Below are 20,141 nucleotides of genomic sequence, written 5' to 3' on the forward strand. Positions count from 1 at the left end.
TGCTATGCTGAACATGAAAACGTTAAGTGGTGTAGAAAAATACATTTCTACACCTTTATTTAACACAAAACGCGTGACAATATACTCTACAGTTTCATATCTTGATGTTCCCCAGTCCAACCACAGTCGGATCCAATGTCGTCGTCGGAGCTGCAGTTTAAAGGTGTCTTGCTCAAGGGCACTTGGATGCAACATGGAGCCACAGATACTGCTTTTGTTGTTTAAACGCATTTATTTAATTGAAAATCCTGCGATCAGACTTCAAAGAGCAAAATCTAGACGGTTCCATGTCGAACATTTTGTCAAATTTGACCAGTTAGTTTTTCCCAATAAAAATGAAGTTAATTTCATCTATCACACAGAGTCGGAAGAAAACACATAACTGTTGAGGAATTTTATTAGATATTGCAACTTGATAAAATGGTGTGCATCCTTGGTGTCCCGAGACACACAACCACATGCATACAAAGCATATAAAGCACCATTAAGGCTTTGCTCAGTTCGTTCTGTGAATGATGGTTTAACGATGAACGCTCAGGTCAGCGAGGCCTGCAGGCCATCAATAGAGAGTTCTTGAATTGATGATACAAACACAATAGTAGAAGACACTGTACGTGTTATTTTGGGATTTGTAATCAGATTGAATGGAGTTGCCAGTTACATAGAGTTACAACAAACTATTTAACATGAAATAAAAAACCCCAGCACTGTTAAAATGCATCACTAACTCACTAGAACAGTCAGGTTAATTGTTGACAGCAGCGGCCCCGGGCTGAACTTCCATTGTTCTGGGCACCGTGGGGCGGTTTCTTCCATGTGATCTGCAAAGTTCTTAAGGCGCACACTGGAGGTGCTAAGAAAACAAATCTGTCACCACTGGGCAGTCCATCTGTGGAAGAATATCGTGTCACAATCGAAAGCTCCACAGCAGCTGCAGCATGGAGTTCGTCGAAACAGTTTTTGAACCCGAGTTACTGGATGCATCTCGTTGTTCATACAAAACCATCAGACTGATCTACAGTGTGCCTCCAAGCCATTTATAACTGATTCACTGAAAACAGGAGTCAGAGGCAGCAATTTATAGTCGAGAAGCACAATATTAATAAACCACCGTCTTTGTCTTCTGTGATATATAATGCAATAATAAAACACCGTGTGAGGCAGGTGCAGCATGAAGCTATTGATTAGTCACTCAGTGTCACAATCAAAGAAAATGTTTATTACTCCAGCACTGTAAACATGGTTAACTCGGTTATTTACTGCCAGCATCACATCACACGCGATCATGTGACCATGCAAGTGATCACCTTCAAATTGCCATTCCTCCTAACCATCCAGCCGGATCACACACTTCAAACAAAGTTTCAGCTAAATCAGAAGAGAAAGAGATAAAGAAAAAAAAAAATCATCGAAACCACAGAGAACATTTTAGGCATAAATAACAAATAAAAGTTTCAGACATTTATGAAACAAAATACTGGAAGCAACGTTTGTCTGTTGGCACAATGGCGCATGCCGAGTTTGAATCAGTCTCGCCTTTCTATACAGATCTATTAAAATGTTCAGTCAGTGTGTTTGGAAATAGTTATTTGGCTTTTAAAAAAAATTAAATCTCACATTCCTGATCTGCATATGCATTCGACTCCTTTTACATGCAGCAGATTGAATAATTCCACATGAATTATTTTTTGGAATCCAGTATATGAACAAAATAGTAAAATAATTGCTGATGTTTTGCAAATATCATTGTCAAGTATTTTTCAAAGATAAAGAAAATACTCAGGAACTCTAAAGTGCTTCATCAGCATTATTCGATGTATATGAATAGGAAGCAACAGTGCGTGGCTTCCAGTCAAAGAGGTTTGCAGTTGAACTTCCAATAACATACTTTAAATTAAAATTCAAGCACATCACGCATGCTCACCAGCTTCTAATGTCTACAGTAAAATACCTCACAAATCAATGATTTCAAACGTAACTATCTCTTAATGTTCTCTCGAGGTTTAGAAACACGTTGGGAGGCTGTCTCACTTTGTCCTCATAGTTATTCTAAGAATCAACAGTAGATGGCAGCAGAGTAAAACTAAATACTGGGATTCATTAGAGGAAATCTGCTTGTGTTTCTGCATTACAGGCAACAGAACACACATGACAGTTTGCTGCAATGCCCACAAGGCAGTTCTCGAATATAAAGTGCAACAAGTTAGTCACTTATAACCTGAGTTAAACCAGTTTAACTTGCAGGATTTAATTTCAGAGACGGCTTGAATTTAACAGTTCAATTGTACAGCAGTTTCTAGACACTGGCCCGAGGCCGCTGCAACAAACTGCAAACGTTTGCATGAGCAGTCAAGACTGTCTGATCTTTGGCGAGCGTATGTCAAATTAGAAAACAAATCTAACTACAGTAATCTCACAAATTGTAAGTAAACATTAAAAAAAAAGGTGCTTTTGCACTGCTACAAACAAGACCACAAGATGAAAGCACTCCAGCTAATGTGCCACTGAGCCGCAGCGCCGATGGCATCTGGAGTCAAATATTGATAGCCGAGTGTCTACAGGAGCGTCAGGCCTGTCTGTTCCTGCAGCCACAGCAGGACCGGTTGTATAGAGATGGGCTCGTCAACCACAGCCTCTGCGTGCATCTGTAGCAGGACCTCTTGTAAAACGACCAGGAGGGGTAAACTCATGCTCAGTAACTCATACAGTGATGCATAGTCCTGGGCGTTGTCCCTGAGGTGGCCGGCGAGGGCCCGTGCTGTGTTACGCATGCCGCGGCAGAGGTACCGGGGGCTGTTACACATGGTACGGATCACACTCAGGGGCCAGCTCAGGCGTTTCCTCATGCACGCGCTGAAGCTACCTGCTGAGGACTGACTCTGCAGGTCAGCCTCGCTGCTGGACTCTGAGCCACGTCCGTCATCAATCGAGTTCTCCTGAACTCCAGCTCCGTTATGAATCTGAGACGGAGGAAGTGGCAAACAGAGAAGTTCGACATTTTATGGCGAGTTTTTGCTTCAATTAGTCATATACTGTTAGAAGTGCAAAACACTCACTGAATGAAGGGACACGTTCCTCCTTAGATTTGTCCCGTTGTTGCGCTGATCAAAATGAAGTTTGCAGTACAATTGACCTGTAAAATCACAGCAAGCATCAGCATCAAGGAGCAGACTCACACTAGACCTTTGGAGCAACACATGGATACCGACAGTACTGACCGCGCTCAGAGTCGAAGGCATGTACTCCCTGTCTCAAGGATGAGCTGCAGGTAGAGCAGCGAAAGCACTCCCTGTGGAAGTAGAGCCCCTCAGCAGAGACCCTCTCCATCATGTAAACACGCCTCTCACAAGAGTAACACTTGTCACTGGACGGGGGGAACGTCCTCCGTACCGAGCCAGCCTGGTGGAAAGAGCACAGGCAGAACGACGGGAAAGGAAAACTGAGAACCCACGAGTAACTTTTACAAAATAAATGACGTAATAAGATCATCGAAACAGATGCCAGGCACATCATAGTCAGTTTCAAAGTTAAAAAAATAAAGAAAACTTTATAGTATTTCTGCAGTCAGGCGGAGCTGTATAAATAAATAATATTTCACGGCATTTGAGCGCCGTTCCAAAGTCCAACATTTAAAGAAATGGACAAAACTGAATAGATAAATATCAGAAAGAAAAACAAAATGAGAAAAAGGCTGAACTGCTGCTGCGTGAAGAGACTTTAATGGTAAAACGATTTTACACTTTATTGTTTTAGAAAGGAAATGTGACTGACAGATGGAGGCATTGAAGCCACATCCATGTCACACTCCTAACTTTGTGCCGGGGGATATTTAACTGATATTTTTCCAAGGTCAAGATTATACGCCCACGTTGAATATTCCTACCATGGCTGAGGATGTTAATACAACTCGGCATGCGTTGGCTAGCAAGACCAAAGCTACACTCTCAAACACCAAACTGAGAATTAAAATCATTCACAGAACTTTTCTCCAGATTTTCTAGGGGGGGGGGGGGGGGGGGGGGGGGTGTCTGCAGACTTGGTTGAACTTACATGCCAGAGGAATAACACAGTGAGACGCTGAGCACAAGACGAGGAACATGTTTTCCAGCCACATCAAGTCTCTCTCAATTCCCGAATGTCTTATTTAGAAATCATCCTCAGCAAATTTTCCAAGTCTGCAGCCTTGAGACTCTTTGAAACTAACCACAGCCGTCATGTTGAAACGAGCAACTAAGGTAATTATAGAAAATCACAAGGGCCTTAAATAAATGGTTCAGATAGTTACGCTTTAAGATAAATGGTTCAGTGAGAAGGTTTAGAAAGTTTGTCATGATTCAAACTTGATCCAAACAATTACAAGTGAAACATAGATCACGATGTGTAACAGGAGCTGCTCCATTCAGTTTCAGTCCCGCCGTAACATCTGGCGGCTGGGTCGGCTGTTTGGGATGGGTGGAGTGGAGAAACCCACAAAGTGGCACCACAAAAAGAACTCACACTTCTCTTCTGAGAGGACAGCAGGTCGTTAAAAGCACAGCAGGCACAACCAGCGGTTAATAGCGAAGCTCTCATGCAAAGCAGCAGCTCCTTTGTGTCAGTGGGCTATGATGAAGAGGATGAATGATGTAAATCCAGAGGTATGACGAAGCCAGACATGACATCATGAAAGATAACTAATGCAATAAATCACAGCAAATATAAAGTGCTGTTTCGTTCCGCATAACTACATTGGAGAGTTTCGCCATGTAAACTTTATGGTCACTTTGAGTTTGCTTGTTTGTGCATTTTTAAGTGGACCTGGGTTGTCATAACTTGCTCATGCTTGTTGATAAAAAAAAAAACAATTACCGGTAGTTGCCATTACATCTGGAAATGTCTTTTTTTTAAAGAGAAATAGCCACTATGCTTTTATCCAACTAAAAAAGAGGCAAGAATCAGGAACAAATGACTACACCTTACAGTTCAGGAATGGACTGAAAACATTCCCATCATCCCACCAGATGACATATCGAGGCAAATTGATTGAAAGGTCGGTGGTTCGAGCCCCCCCCGCCCCCAGTCTACATACTGAATCCAACTTGCTCCTCATGGATGGGTCAAATGGAGAGAAGAATTACTCTGGGGAATCATTCAAGTATTCAAAAATCAGCATAATGAAAATGTTAAAGTTTAAAACTCGACTGATTCTGCTGCTATTGTCAGAATGCTTTCATTCAATCCTATTCCCAAACAGGATAATGGATTAAATCATTCTCTAATACCAGGGTTTACACTCTGTTCTCTGAGAGTCACTGCAAAATGTTCCAGATTTTCCAAATTAACTCTGATAAAAGTCGAAAGAAATCTGGGAAACCATAAAAACTGAACAGGAAAGGACACGAACTCCCACACGAATGTGGGTCAAGCTCCACGCCTATCGACCGCTGCCTACACAGAGGCCGCACCACTTCCTGTCCTGGCACTGAACGTTGGGACTGAATGTTAAAGCAGGCTGCTGAATCATCAATGGGATAACAGGAAGGAATAAAAAGCATGGTGGCCAACTTCCTTATCTTGAATTACGCAACTTTATCTCCCCGACTATGGAACGACTGACGCAAACTCATCCGAGGAGTAAACCAAAAAACACTCAATGTTATGAGTCACAAAGAAAACAGGCTGCATGCGACACCTATGATCCAAAACTGAACACACTGGTGGCGTGCAGGTTATGCAGGGGGGGGGGATGAGAGGCTTCAGATAGTCACAGATAGTCACCTTGATCCCAGCTGAGCCATCACCTGAGAACAGCCCACTGAGGTGAAGGCCCTTTTCCTTTATACTCTTAGTGTGAAACTCTCTAGCCTGCCGTGCCTGAGCCTTCTTCTGCAGGACGACACGTCAAAAGGAAAAACCATCAGTCTCGTCTAGTCTCAGCACAATGAGACACAGTCTCCCACAAACAAGTGTGCAGGCGTAATTGGATCAGCTAATAACCATTGAATCCAGGATACACAGCTAAGTAATGAAAGGGCCTTTCTCTTTTACTCACCCACTAAGAAGCTGGCTTTGACAGCTACGTGTGTATCGTCAGGAAAACAACAGCGTCAGTGTGTGAGAAGGGAAGATGCTTTATTGCATTAATTTCATACCCCCACTTGATGGGGTATGAAAGAGAGAAATGAGGAAGAGAGAAATGAGGCAGCTGCAAAGGCCTGGCAGGGAAATTGGATACGAGGACTTTGGCCCAGATGAGATCTGCGTTATTTTACCATACAATAAAGGTAAGTCTGTGTGCAGTTGCTGTCTGCATGAGGGTATAAAATACTTTGTCTGACCTGCTGTATTTAAAAAATATATACAATACTCAAAACCTGTAAAAGATCTGCACACTCTCTCGTATCCTCGCCCAAAAAGCTGGACTCTGACTGAACATTTTTTGGATTTCTGAACCAAAGTACGCAGGCTTTTGGCAGAATTGTAATAATCTAAAGGTCTTATTTTCAGCTCATTCCAGCCAGTAGCACACACCCTGACCGGCCAACAACCTCGTGTCTGCCTCAGATCTGAAACCCTGCCCCAGCCCTTATTGTCGGGCTGGATAAATGAGGGCCTGCCTTCACCTCCTGACTACACATTAACAGGCCTAGATGTGTAATCAGGGCACAGTACAGGTATAATATACAATCATAGCTCACTCTGTGGTCGAAATTGGAGATCAGAACACGCAACAACAAAGGAAGGTCAGAAGGATGCGGTGAAAGATCCGATCACCTCAGACACGTGATCATCCACCTCCCTGAGGCGCTGGACAACCCTCGACATGAATTGGATGGCTGATTGACAGGAAGGAGAAGAAGCCGGAGGGACAGCGCTCTGAGGGCGAGGCTGGAGCTTTGCCTCATCGGCCGTTTGCTCCACGTGTCTGAGCTTCACCGCAGCAAACGGATGCTGGGGCCGAGGCTGGAGTTCGGCTTTGGGGAGATTCTTTGGGAGGTGGACTAAAAGTTCTGCTGCTTGCTTGATGCTGACTTCAAACTGAAAGGGATTAAATGTGTGAGTGTTTTAGAGGCATCGCTGAGAGGCTGTGGATCAGACAGACAGGTGATTTAACATGGTTCTGACAGCTCTACGTAGCGTTTTAACCACCAGCGAAGCCAGCACTGCTCCATTCGACCTGCATGGGTAGTCTAAATTACGTTATGGTGAATACGCTGACGGCTTTGTGTTTGGCCAGCGATATCAAGATCACGTGGCATCGCAGGAACGTTTTTTTTAAAAAAGCTTCCTTCTAGGAATTGTCAAGGACAGAAAGGGCCAGTCTGAAATCTGAGCGCTGCGAGTCAACAGTTGTAATGTTGCAAAGTAAATGAATGAGACTGAACTTCACTCCTTGCTTTTCTCACTACCGTCTGGTTTTTCCTTCAGGGTTGGCCTTTCAAAAGCCCATATTAAGTACTTTTTAAATATTTAACAGAGCAATTGTATAAACTAAGCACTGCCCTGATACCTGCATCTCAGGAGGAGGTTTCGGTGGGACCGGAGGCCCGACTTTAACGGGCAGATGGCCAGTCACGCCGAGCCCGCGCAGCGTGCAGGACGTCTCACAGCCTGGCTGAGATGTTGCAGAAAGGTTAGGAAGAAAATAGAAAAAGGCTGACAGGATTATCAGCTGGAAGTCACAGACAGGAGAAGAGTTTGTCGTGTCGGCAAAGGGAACTGCTGAACAACAAGTTCCGGTTTGCAACGAAGGACGTGTGAAATGGACGTCGAACTCCTTGTTGTGTTTCTACCTGGGCTCTCCTGACAGGGGAGCTGGGTGAGCCTTCAAACTTGGCCAGCAGCTGAGTAGCCATTGAGCGCACTTTGTTTTCCTTGGGCTCCCGAGCTTCTCTCAATGGAGGGCTGTTACCCGACAGGTTGGTGGCCTAACAAGAGACAAACAACAGACCAGATTAGATCATTCTACCGCACAGGAAAGCATGAAATAATGAGTGGGCATTTTAATAGCAAACCTCCTCCAAATAGCTGCAGAATCTCCTCCTCCTTTTGTAAATAGGATCGGAACCGTCCGACTTCTTCTCATCCTGTCAGTTCAGCAAAAAGGAAATAAGATGGACCATCCAGGAAAAAGAGGGGGGGGGGGGGGTTCTAGCCACAAGCTACTGGAAAATATTCTCCTATGCTTATTGACTACATTGCCCTTTAAAACTAATTTAGCAATGAAATCCCACATGAATCAGTCAGCTGGTTATATTGAGCATTGGATTTGAGCAGTCCGTGTGGAGTCACCTTTGGTACACGCTTCCTTGGCGAGGCGAGATTGAGCACATTATTATTACTTCTGACTTCTTTGGACGGATAATCTGCATTGTTTTCATCCGGTCCTCTGGAGCCTGCAGCACAATGCACAACTGCATCAGAGTTTTGACTGCTTCCACAGCCCACAGCCATAAATGTCAGGTCATATCAACGAATCGCTCTGCTGCGTCTCAGAGGAGGCTGCGCGGCTGATGGGGACATCATAATACAGCTAAGCATTAAAGCAGCACGTATCCGATGGTCGCAGCGCGCTGCGTCTCCCTCCTGCTGCTGTATCTGACTGACAGGAAGGGACAATTCAATCAGTTCTAACAGCAACCCCAATGAGCTTCAAAACCTTCTCTGTGGTTTGAGCAGCATGACAACACTCAGTCCAGGAGACGAGAGTCCAGTCAAGTGGAGTCAAAGAAAATAGAACGGCAGTGTATCAGATAGAGTTAAAAAAAACGCTCTAGCTTTACAAGCACAGTGAAATAGATTCTAGTAGAGTAAAGGAGAGTAGAATAAAGTCAACAACCTGAGGCAGGAAAAGGCGTCCCTCGGAAGAGCTCATAAAACTTGGACAGGTAGGTGATCATCCTGGTCTTATCCAGCTCCTGGTCGCCGCTCAGCTCCTTCACAGACGCAAACGACCGGATCCCAAACTCACGCTCGCTGATGTCTAAAGCCAGCTGGAGGTTTGCACTGTGGTCTTCTTCATTTAAGGAGTCAAAATCTCTGATGAAGCGGGACAGTGATAGCAGTTTTAGAAAAGACTCCGGCTGATGGTAAAGATCCTGTGTCAGAATCTCCATCTTTACGTTACTTATTTTCTGGTGTGCGTTTACTGATCACTCCGAAATGCATACATGATACGGTTTCCTTAATTGCGTTAAAAAAACAAACCTTTATAACTATCTAAGAGGCCTTGCAAAATGTGATGGGAATAAAACCGTCAGCCTTGTTAATGAGATCCTCAAAGGGATTATTTTTCTGTTGGAGCCAATTTGTAGGTGTCAGCTGACTAAACCTGAGGAGGGTTCAAGATAATACTATAAAACATTTAAAACACCAGACACAAGCCTTTTCCTAACAAGAATTCAACCCTATACAGGAACACGTCTCCAGTTATAAGACAAAACGTCCAACAGTGGGACACCTTAGCAGCGCTGACATCTCTGCCTCCCCTGACGGCGTTTAGAAATAATGTAAAGAAGACAGCAGGAACCTTTGGTGTTATTCTACAATAAGACCCACTTTTTCTCCTGATCCCTCTCGATCTCGCTTTTTTTTTTTTTTGACAGACATGCGTACACAGGTGGAAAGGGGAAAGGGGAAAACGGCAGTGGTTCCCGGAAACCTAAAGAGCCACGTGAAATCGCATTGGCATTTGTCGAGGTATGAAGGCAGTAATTAAAGCGTGACAGGATGTAATTAGATGTAAATGCACCCATCTATAGTTGCGCTGAGTCGTACCGTACTGCGTAAAGCAGTCTGGGCTGGAAGAGAGGAAATGATGGCACGTTTCCCTTTTTTCTAAGGGAGGACACAGAGTTATTTTTCGCTCCGATTCGAGATCACAAGACAGAAAGACCCATAATTTGGACCTATATAAAAACAACTTTTCATTTCAGTCGACCCAAAACCAATGATAAGAACGTGTGAAATGTGCATTTGCAACCGTCTGAACGCGCCTCCGTTTCCTCTCTCTACCTCCAGCCGACGTGAAGCATAGCACCGCCCTCTGCGTGGAGCATTTTTCTAATCTGTCAGCACGCTTAAAAGAGCCCAAATGTTTGTACGTTTGGAGAAGGAGGTAGAGCGCCGCCGAAAACACACAGATTAAAGAGCGTCTCCATTCTGAGCTCACTCAACACGCCCACAAAAACATTTCTTTCACAAGTGGTTGTTAAAAAAGAGGGTGCAGAGTTCATTTTAAGAAGAAAACAAACAAATCAGGCCCGTCCATGCGATTGCATGTTAAGCAATGGAGACGCAAGGGTCATTAGGCCGGTGCCGATATGATGGGATGTGTGTTGCATACACCAGCTGGGGTCTGAACCGGTGGATGAGGGCACAGAGGGCGATGCCGCTTTTCCAACAAGACGTCAAGTCTGTGATCGTCACATTCCTGTAGCCCTCCGTCTGCTTCTGGCACCAGGTCAGGAGCCTCGCCGGCCTGATCTCAGACTCTGTAACGCAGCACAGAAAGACACGATCAAATGAAACCAGTTCCTCAAATCAAATCAGTCATCACGTGTCCCCAGCAGGAAGTTTAGAGTCGGAAGAAAATAAAGTCACAGGCAAGTCGAGTCATGGGAATGCCGGGGGTTGAGGTATGTACTCATTTCAGCTTTGTCGTAACATGTACTTCCCCTTTTCCTTTAGGGGGGGGGGGGGGCTCAAGAAACTTCAGACATGCGTACAGCTCAGTTCAGTATGTCGAGCGTCTACGGTTCCAAAACACACACCGTTCATGTTTTGTACTTTCCTGGAGGAAGATGAATGTTTGTCTCTGAAAAGCTTTTAACGGGTATCTGTCAAAATGTTAGTAACTCCAAGAAATGGACAGTAAAGTTAAAAGGCGTGCTAAAGGGCAAAGCGTCACACAAATGAGGATCCATTCAATCTAACAGAGGACAGGACCCCCCCCCATCGGTCAGATTACCGCCTGATATAATCAGCAGTAGCCGTTATCTGATCCAGAGATCCACTCTAGGAAGGAATAGGAATCGGGCAAATCGGGGAAGATCTACCTCGTCTGCTGAGATTAACGGGCCGGCGTATGGTTGCAGCTCGCTCCAGAGAGCAGCCGTTCAGCTCGCCGCTGACAAACAGGTGACGCACCTGAAACAGGAAAGGGAAATGTAAACACTAGAGAAGGCATCTGAGAGAACGATGGCAAGCCTGTGACGGTGTGAACGCGAGCGCTGCCTCCGACCTGGTGTGGCCTGACGCAGGCGGCGTTGAGGTTGGGGTAGCGAGTCCCGGGGTCGATGGTGTACTGGTCGAAGTTTTTGCCGATGTTTTCAGGTGTCGTCTGCGGGAGCAGTCTGTAAATGCTCTCCCTACAGAAACACGACACGAACACATCGTTCAGAGCGTCTTAACAGAAATATTTCACGTCGCTGAATGACAGAAATATGCAGCGTTTGCACCTTTCTGCGAGCACCTCCAGGACCGGCCGGCCCCGAGCCCAGCTCTGCACCATCCAGGCCGTGTCAAAGGCAGCCAGGAAGCCTCTGGCGCACCCCGTCCCCATGGGCCAGAAGGGCTGCACAGAACACGCAGCAGATATACAGACGGATGCTTGTTGACGTGTGTCAAGATGAACCGAGAGACAAAACTAAAAAACACCCGTCCTGAAAGGATGGAATCACCTCTGTAAAAAAAATGAAAATAAAAACACGCACTCGGATCAAAAACCAGCTGGCAATACAAACCGAGTTCACATTCAGGGATCTAAGAGAAGAGAGACAAGCATTCATATTCAATCACAATGCTGGCAGACGCCAAGAAGCTACTCTCATCCTGCAGCATCAGCTAAACTGAGACGCCGGGCGAGGCTCTCCCCTCGACGTCCTTTATACTCCTGCGCTGACCGGCATCGCGCTGACGCGACATAACGTGACGATCGACCCTCTTCTCACCTCTAACAGACTGTCGCCGACCAGCGCCACCAGCAGCTGGCGTCCAAACCGCTCCCTGACCAGCGCGGCGTTCTCGGAGGCGTGCATGCTGGTGAAGTCAAACATCGCTACGTCCGGCTGCCCGCAGTGGTTCATGGCAAAGTCCAGCGTGGGGAGCTGATAGTTGGTGCCAAAGTCGGCAGCCTCGCGGGCGTAGCACAGGAGCGCTTCCTGGTTGGCGTTGTCACCGTCCAAGAGCATCTGGGTTTCTGCGTAATCCTGCTGACAGGAAGCACGGCAGTAAGAAGACGCTTCGCCGTTTCTCTCGAATCCATCGAGCGCAGTCCTGCTAAGAGGCAAATGAACAAACCCACAGATCCGAAGACACTGATCCCAATAATCTGCTTACGTTAATAACGACACCCTTGTCCAGCAGGCTTTGCTTCTTGGCAGTCATCACAAAGTAATGAGTGTTGTCCCTGTAGTACACGATGTTCTCCAGGTCGATGCCTAGAACAAACGATGACAGACAAAATGCCAATCAGCAGCTCCGCCCGAGGCAAACGCCTCAAAGCCACAAACTTTCTCCGTCGGTGGATCGCGTCAGGTAACCATCTCGCCCACCTGTCTCCTCTTTGAGGTCAAGAAAGAACTTCTGGTTGAAGATGAAGGCCACGCCGCTGATCTCCTCCACCTTGGCCTCAGCCGTCGTGTTCCTGTTGATGAAGTTAGCTGTGATCGCAATCGCCAGCTTTCCTCTGAACTCCTTCCTTCTGAAACCTGAGAGAGAAAAAGACGAGCAGAGAAATAAAGCGCCGCTCAACATCAGCTGCGTCTGAAGTATCGCCGATCCCCAAGCGAACCAGGCCTGCAAGCTCGACCGAGGAAACACCTTCATTACAAGAAAAACCACAATTACAAGGCGCTTATTTTGGGATAGGAGGCAGATTACCAAGGTGAGCCGTTCTACAGGCGAGGGGACAAAAGGCGCGGATCAAAAAAGCAGCAGTAATTAAACACTAAAATACCCCTCAGGTGGGTAGGCGTGGCAGCAATGGTCCATCTGCAAGGCTTCAATATGTAGGCTAGTCGGTCATCTTACTTACAATTACCTTTTTCAGTTAAGATTTACGCAAGTATTTCAAAAGATAACCCTTCTCCAGTCATATATTCAGGGAACTTGATTGATTAAATCCGATTTGTTGTCTAATGGTTCAGCTGCGAATAATTCCGTTCTTCCGTCCAGATGACAGCAGGAGCTTTATGTGGGCATTGTCTTTTAAAACCTTTCCTTTTTGACCTTTGGGAGGAACAGAAGATGGATGCTAGACTTTCTGAGGTGGAAGCAAAGCATTTCTTTGTGCCGGGGTTCCTCCATTATTGCTAAAACTTGTGTTTCCGTCTATGCGCAGACAATACATGTAGCTCAAAAGCCAAAGGACTACAGGAGAGAACTCTTTGCTCCGGGCTTTTTCTTACTGTGTTTGAAGAATGACATCAAACATCTTGTTCTGCCTAAAAATGCCCTTTTCTGGAATAAGCGTCCGACAGGAATCGGCTGTTCGATGACCGCATATTCTGGCCGAAACAGCAAGATTGAGGGATGGAGAGATGCCAGCACACATGTATCAGTCGCTGCACTGAGGTCCAGCTGTAATCTCTTTCTACGCTGCATTTCGGGGGTTTGGCGCGTATCTTTTCCCCTCTGGGAGAGATCGATGTCTTCATACGAGTTCAGGTTTACGGGCGGCGAGTGTATTTATATCTTTAACAGAGAGAATGAAGCCCATGTTATTCAGAGACAGACTCCAGTCAGAGTCCTGTTGGGACATCGTGGACTCGCCAGTAAATGGTGGGCTGGGTTTTATCTGAAGACGCATGGTGCCGTCGAGATTTCTTAAATAACATAAGAAAAGAAATGGAACCGTGTTGTTTTAATGCGACAGTCACACGATGCTTAGATAAATAAAGGCTGCAAACTGAAGTATCTTCATCCTGCTGAGACTGAACAGAGGGGAATGTGATCTCAATGACCTTATTGATTACAGTTAAATTCAGTCTGGTGTTGAAATCAAGCGTACACTGTTTCTGTTAGCCGGTGTTAACTGTTAAAGGGCCGACATTCATAAACTGCAGAAAAGAACATGCTAAAGCATCATATCAATATTAACTCATTATTAGAGGGGCAGTCATCTCCCATAATGCAGTGCTTGGAACGCTGGTAAAGTATAAATGTGGGTCATGGATTCTTCCTTCGACGCCCGCAGGTAACTTCATATCGTCCTTTTATGACAAAGTGAGGCCCGTCCTTGAGGCGTGTAAAGCATTCATCCCCTACGTTCGCCATCTTCTCACCTTCCAGAGTGTTCCTGCGTCCATCAGCGCCCACAATGACATCAAACTCGAAGTTAGCCACGGGGTGATCAGCGGGTCGGATTGCAGCCCTCCACCCAATCCCTGAGAGGAACAAAGATAAGAAGCGAGAGAGAGAGAGAGAGAGAGAGCGAGGGGTGAAGCACGCAGCCTAGAAGTAGCAGGACTTCCATTGTGCTGCTTTGTTGCTACGATGGCAGCAAAATGAGACACAATGCCCCCCCCCCCCCCCCCCCATTTCAGAAATCAAATTTAATTGAAGCTCTTATTATTTATGTTCATGTTGCCCCGAGTCTGCAAGCCTGACCCAGGCGTCACATTTAGAATGCGAGTGAGAACGCAGTGCACTGGCTGCGGGAGAGCGAGACCGGCACAGCCACGGCTGTCAGTTTGTCGTGTAACGTCGGCGTGTGGAAAATACATTCCGTGATGTCAAAGGCAGAGCTAAGTCTGTCACAGCAGAACAGGAGGGATAAGCCGGCGCCTAAACTCAGCCGAGGCTCTGGTCATTATCAGCGCTTTGATATTCCAGCTGAGGAGACGAAGCCTGGCAGCCCTGCATGAGCGGGGTCAAACACAGATCCAGAGTGTGCACGCCACAAACACCAATGGAAGAGACCGCAGCGTATGTTTAGTCCTAAATTAAGGAAAGTATGTTGCGAGGAGAATATCAGGCATGCATTTAAGCACTAAAAGGGAAGGTCAAGCAGCCACTTGACCTCCATTCATGTAACTATGATGGAAACACTAGGTTGTTGCTTCTCTCTTGCTTCTTCCAGGGAATTCAGTACAGCAGGATGAGAACTCTCTGGCAACCGCATCAACAGTGCCGGAGGATGGCGTGATGGGTTAATTATGGCTACACAGTAGCAGCCTAGCAAACAGACAGATTCAGACGCTCCTCTTTATCTGCACAACTTTTCATGTTCCAGTCGTGAAGGTTTCCAGCTGCTTAAAACTTCCCAAAGCTTACAGCTCCAAAACAAACAAATGTTCAGACGGCGTGTTCCTAAAGTGACTGCCAAAATGTCTTGGCTGGAAATGAAGTGAGCGCCCGAATGGATACCTTCCTTTTCTTGATCTTTCCAGGGTTCCAGCAACTTGACAAACTCCACGTTGATGTGAAACTCCACGGCAACAATCAAGGCCACCTTCAGGAGGATGAGCTGCAGCTGCTGAATGCCTGCCAGACACGCAAACACGCAAACACACATTCTGGTTTCCGAGTTACGCGACACTGAAAAAGAATGCGAGCTCTCTTGAGCTTTCGCCTTTTCCCCTCTTCAGCCCGCGATGTTTGGGCAAATGTCCAAATTCTATTCAAATGAACAGGAACATAGTTTCTTTTAATTCACAGGAAGATTGAAATATTTATTATTAGACTGAATCCCAGCAACCAAGTCATGTCAAACATGATCAAATCACAAGGGGGCTGTTCAGTGTTCTGGGACTAAGAGTCTGTGCTCACAAGTAAAATTCAGCGCCATTTCCTTTGTCCGCTTAAAGTCGGATACTAACTGATGTGGTCGATGGCTCCAGCGCAGAATTTGCCGTAAAACTTTTTGGCCCCGAGGCCCCTCAGGTCGTGGATGGTGAAGGGCCAGAGGTGAAGCACGTTGTTCCTCGAGAAAGAGTCCCTCTTCTCGATCACCACCACTTTGGCCCCCATTAAAGCGAGCTCGATGGCCGTCCTCAGGCCGCAGGGGCCTCCCCCGATGACGAGGCACTAATAAGAGAGAACGGCAAATTACCCTCATTACACAGAGAAAAGACCCTCGTCTCCACGCCGCCCGTAATCACAGAGGGCCGAAGCCTTTCCTGCAGAAAAGGCTGAGAGGAGTCCGACGCTTTATTAACACATCACGCAGCATTTCATGGATCATGAGAGGGCGCGGCACTTAATTGCTCCACCGGAGCATTTAGCGGTTTGCGGCGGCCTCGCTCCAGCACCCTTCAGCAGAGCCAGAACACCGGGGGCCCGTTCCAGCCTTAACGTGTGTTGTTCAGCCCACCCTGTGTGTGCGAGGATTGTGACTCACAGAGTTCAACACACCTGGAAAAACAACCTTCAGTTCAATCTGCATATCCGAGACGTGATTCATGCAGCCACTGAGGTCACAGCATCCGTCTGAGAATGTGGTGGAAACATAACATCGCCTTCCAGAATGATAAGAAACGTCCTCGACGATGCCTGCGGTCTGGACAGCCCAGACAAATCAAAGCTGAAACTGCCTTCGCTTTCAACCTGCCCAGGTGAAACTTTCATTCTACCCAAAAGCACAAAGAGCTCCAACTCGAAGCCCGGAGCTCTAAATCCCAGCAGGATCGACGCACAAATCTGAACCCAGGGAGCCGTTTCCGTCCATCCTGTGTGTCCAAATACAGACGAATAAGAAAAAAACCACAAAGCAGGGACAAACAGAGTCGACGTCATCTTGCCCACATCCCTGAGAGACAATCAGACAAACCCCAAACGCTTCCCTCCATGACTTAAAAACAATCGATCAGCCACGTCCCACACCGTCCAGCAACAGTCTGGTTCTAACCAGCATGACCAATCTGGGCTTTGACAAAGACTCAACAGAGGTTTAGCCGCTGTTGGATCGCAGATACATTTCTTTGTGCATTGTAAAACTGCGATAACGGCAGTGCGGTTACGCCGCTGTGTCAGGCCACATAAAAACACGGTCGGCATCGCAGCCTTTACAAATCGCCGCCACAGATGCAGAAACGAAGAGAGGCGTGCTGACGGATCTAATGAGTCACCTTTTGAGGACATGAGTCAGCATGAAAACACAACTCTTCAGCCTGTGAGTTCAGTGCTCGGGTAAAAGCAGTCTGTCCATCCTGCGAGGGACTAAATGTCCTCTGCTCATGCGTGGAGATTAAATAGCAACTTCTTAAATCTCAGACACTCGGAAGAAAATGGCATTCCATAAATGCGAAAGACTGACCCTAGTCTACTATTTGAACATCTCGCAAGTCTCTTTTTAATTTGCAAACACAACCGCGTGGGTTGTTAGAATGATGAAATCTGACCCAAGCATTTACACTTCCCTAAAACAGTGACTGTCTCGCTCTCTCGTCTCGGTTCGGCGTTATATTAATCCCCGTAGGGCTGGGGCCGATGATTCAACGTCGGTGAGTGATGCCGTCTTTCACTCTGCGCAATAACGGCCGCCTTTGAAGCTGCAGACAGCTGATGCCTGAAGGGGAAGAAAGCCCCTCCAGGTTTTCCTACTTTCCCGCATCACCTTTCCAAAACCAACCGAGGCCCGGCGCGGCGCCACACACACCCAGACACGGCGTTTACATCCCACTGCCCTCAGCCCTTTACAATAATCCTGTCACACGTTTATGCTATTTCCTCTCTGTTTGTGAAGGATTGCTGTTGTTGTTGTCAGCAGGGTAATTTACAACCTTCTGTTTTTTTCTTACACGCATTTAATTAAATCCTGTGTCATGATGCCTTTGGATTACGTGCACACCTGATGTTCTCGTGTGCAATGAACAGCATGCAGGTTTGCGGACTGTGATTCTTTTAGTCATCTCTCTTTCTCTGCAACTGGATGCATGGAGGCCACAGCAAAGAATCTTTCTATGAAATGATGGGGTTTTTTTCACATCCAGCTTTGCGATGGAGCGCTTCTGTAAGCGAATCGGTGCACAGCTATGTAAGATGCCTTTAATTTCCTGTCCTGCATGTTGGGAGCTGGAGTGAAAGATTGCTTTTGGAGACGCTGAGCTGCGTCCTGGCAGGTAGGGTCCGAGAACCCCAACGACGCCTCAGCTTTGGTGCTTAGTGTGCATTAACAGGTCCTGAGACGGAACAACATGCAGACGGTTTGAGTCACAAGATATGCCCCGTGCCCTAAAATGTCAGCTTCATGAACGCTTTGCATTCAGATTATTTTGACCTTACTGTTTTCTACTACATCTGGCAAAGATGTAATATATATATATTTATTTCTGGCACAAGTTTGTTTGCCTGTTAGATAACCCCCCCCTTATGAACGGATCTGGAATGTATGACTGAATTCGATATCCCTTACAATATTGAAGAGGATATTAGAACACATGCAAATGTATTATAGATCATCAATCTAAAAGTACATGGTTTACTTTGGAAAACAGATTTGTGGTAAGAGAATGAAGAGTTTGAACAGGGGAAACAGAAAATCAGTCTTATGACGCTACATCTGACATTTATCTCAGCCTTTTTCCTGCTTAAATTCATCACCTATATTTTGGGGGGGCCGTTTAACCGTTATTAATGTACCTTGGTGCCTGAGCAGGCCTGGCCTGTGTTGTACTCCTTATGGGACATCCTCTTGTCTAGCTTCGTCCACAGTGCTTTGGCCTTCCAGGTGGTGACTTTGGCCTTCAGACTGCTGTAGAAGGTGGCGTTATCTGCGGGGTCCAGGGACAACCGTCTGCAGAGGACGTTGAAAGCCTGAAGGGCTCCCTTACAGGTCAAGGCCTGGACAAAGTTCTCAAACAGCTTCCCCACATTGTCCCTCCCCTCCTCCGTCTCTCCCATCTTCCCCCCCGACCAGAGTAGATGTCCAGTCAGCTGCGGTGCCGGCTTTCTTCAGCGCTCTCTGCCAGATGTGGCTACGCCCTCTGCTTGGCCGCCATGCCCAGTCTGCAGAGGCAAGAGACATAAGAGTGCAAAGTCATCTCATGGCAAAGACTTCCTCACAGATGGTTTTAGGAAACTGGCCTATCCATATTCTATTATTAGTCTGGACGCGTCCCAGTTTTTAAACATATTCACGTTGTTGAGGCGTTTTTACGATGTTGAAGTCACTTAAAACGAGGTGAAAGCATAGCTTTGGCTTCTCCGCTCTGCGAGGACCCATACTGAGCAGCTTGGCATCCAAAGCAGAGACGGAGCTGTGAGGTAAATGTCAAGCGAGACACTTTTGCCATCAGTTAACAATGAAGCAAACCACTTCTGTTTTATGAAAGGTTTTACCACGCGAGCCTTCAAAAGCAGCCGTTGGTGGTTCTAGTCTGGATTTATTGTTGTAGGAAACGGCGTCAAGGTTCCACAAAATGTTTAAACACAGCAAGAGCGTGGGGGCTTAAACATCAAGCCTCCATCACAAACACATAACTAATAGACGACATTACGTCCTCACATAGAGGCACAATCCTTAACTACTTTTGTGAGCCATCGCTACAAAAACAAGAATTATGTTCCTGTAATTGGCCTGTGAAAGGAAACACACAGAGTCAAACTGACAAAGTAAAATGTCAGCCATCAAGCAGCTTGAAAATGCAGCTATTTTCTTCATTAAGCTGCGTCGTCTCATGAGGGTGGAGACCGCAGCGTCAGTTTCAGGTCTGCCTTTGATTTGTAAATGGCCCATTAAGCAGGATGAGCAGCGTTGGAGCAAAAGACAGCGGAACAGGACGAACTGGCCAATTCATGATCACTGCAAGGCCTGCAGTTTCTCCCCCTGTTGCAGAGACATTTATCAAGCTTTCTACATGCTTGGCCTTCTTGCTTTAAGAGATACACAGGGATTTTTTTATTTTATTTTTTTGAGAACTTTAAAACATTTGTCCGGAGCCCAAAGTTAAAACTCTTCCACAGATCTTCAACAAATTGTGCATTTGCATCAACCGTATGCTGGCATAGAATTTCTTTTTTTTTACATTTCCATGACAACCGGATGCTGGACGGCATCAGAATAGTTTGTTTCTAGAGCGTCTTCCTTTAACAGTTTCTACATACACATATGTGTTGCGTGACAGAGACTTTTATAACGTGTCTTTGATGCATTTCTATTTTGGCATGTTGACTTTTTTTTGTAGGGGCCCGGGGACATGCGTCTCTTGATGACTCATCTT

At 46.2% G+C, this 20,141-nt stretch overlaps 1 protein-coding gene across 1 annotated transcript; it reads right to left on the reverse strand.

The window, feature by feature from the left end:
* Nucleotides 1-747: 747 nt before the first annotated feature.
* On the reverse strand, nucleotides 748-18,822 carry mical2a (microtubule associated monooxygenase, calponin and LIM domain containing 2a). Its single transcript, XM_068741970.1, has 21 exons — nucleotides 18,562-18,822; nucleotides 15,801-16,008; nucleotides 15,349-15,465; nucleotides 14,265-14,366; nucleotides 12,534-12,689; nucleotides 12,319-12,419; nucleotides 11,931-12,188; nucleotides 11,439-11,554; nucleotides 11,222-11,348; nucleotides 11,037-11,127; nucleotides 10,325-10,472; nucleotides 8,819-9,018; nucleotides 8,272-8,375; nucleotides 7,995-8,066; nucleotides 7,773-7,907; nucleotides 7,490-7,594; nucleotides 6,754-7,017; nucleotides 5,758-5,865; nucleotides 3,219-3,399; nucleotides 3,057-3,133; nucleotides 748-2,960 (listed from the first exon to the last, which is right to left on the reverse strand). The coding sequence occupies exons 1-21, from the start codon at nucleotides 18,820-18,822 to the stop codon at nucleotides 2,556-2,558; spliced, it is 3,336 nt and encodes a 1,111-aa protein (XP_068598071.1). The 3' UTR covers nucleotides 748-2,555.
* Nucleotides 18,823-20,141: the final 1,319 nt, after the last annotated feature.

The sequence above is a fragment of the Brachionichthys hirsutus genome, chromosome 1 (genome assembly GCF_040956055.1).
Source record: "Brachionichthys hirsutus isolate HB-005 chromosome 1, CSIRO-AGI_Bhir_v1, whole genome shotgun sequence".
Classification (NCBI taxonomy): Eukaryota; Metazoa; Chordata; class Actinopteri; order Lophiiformes; family Brachionichthyidae; genus Brachionichthys; species Brachionichthys hirsutus.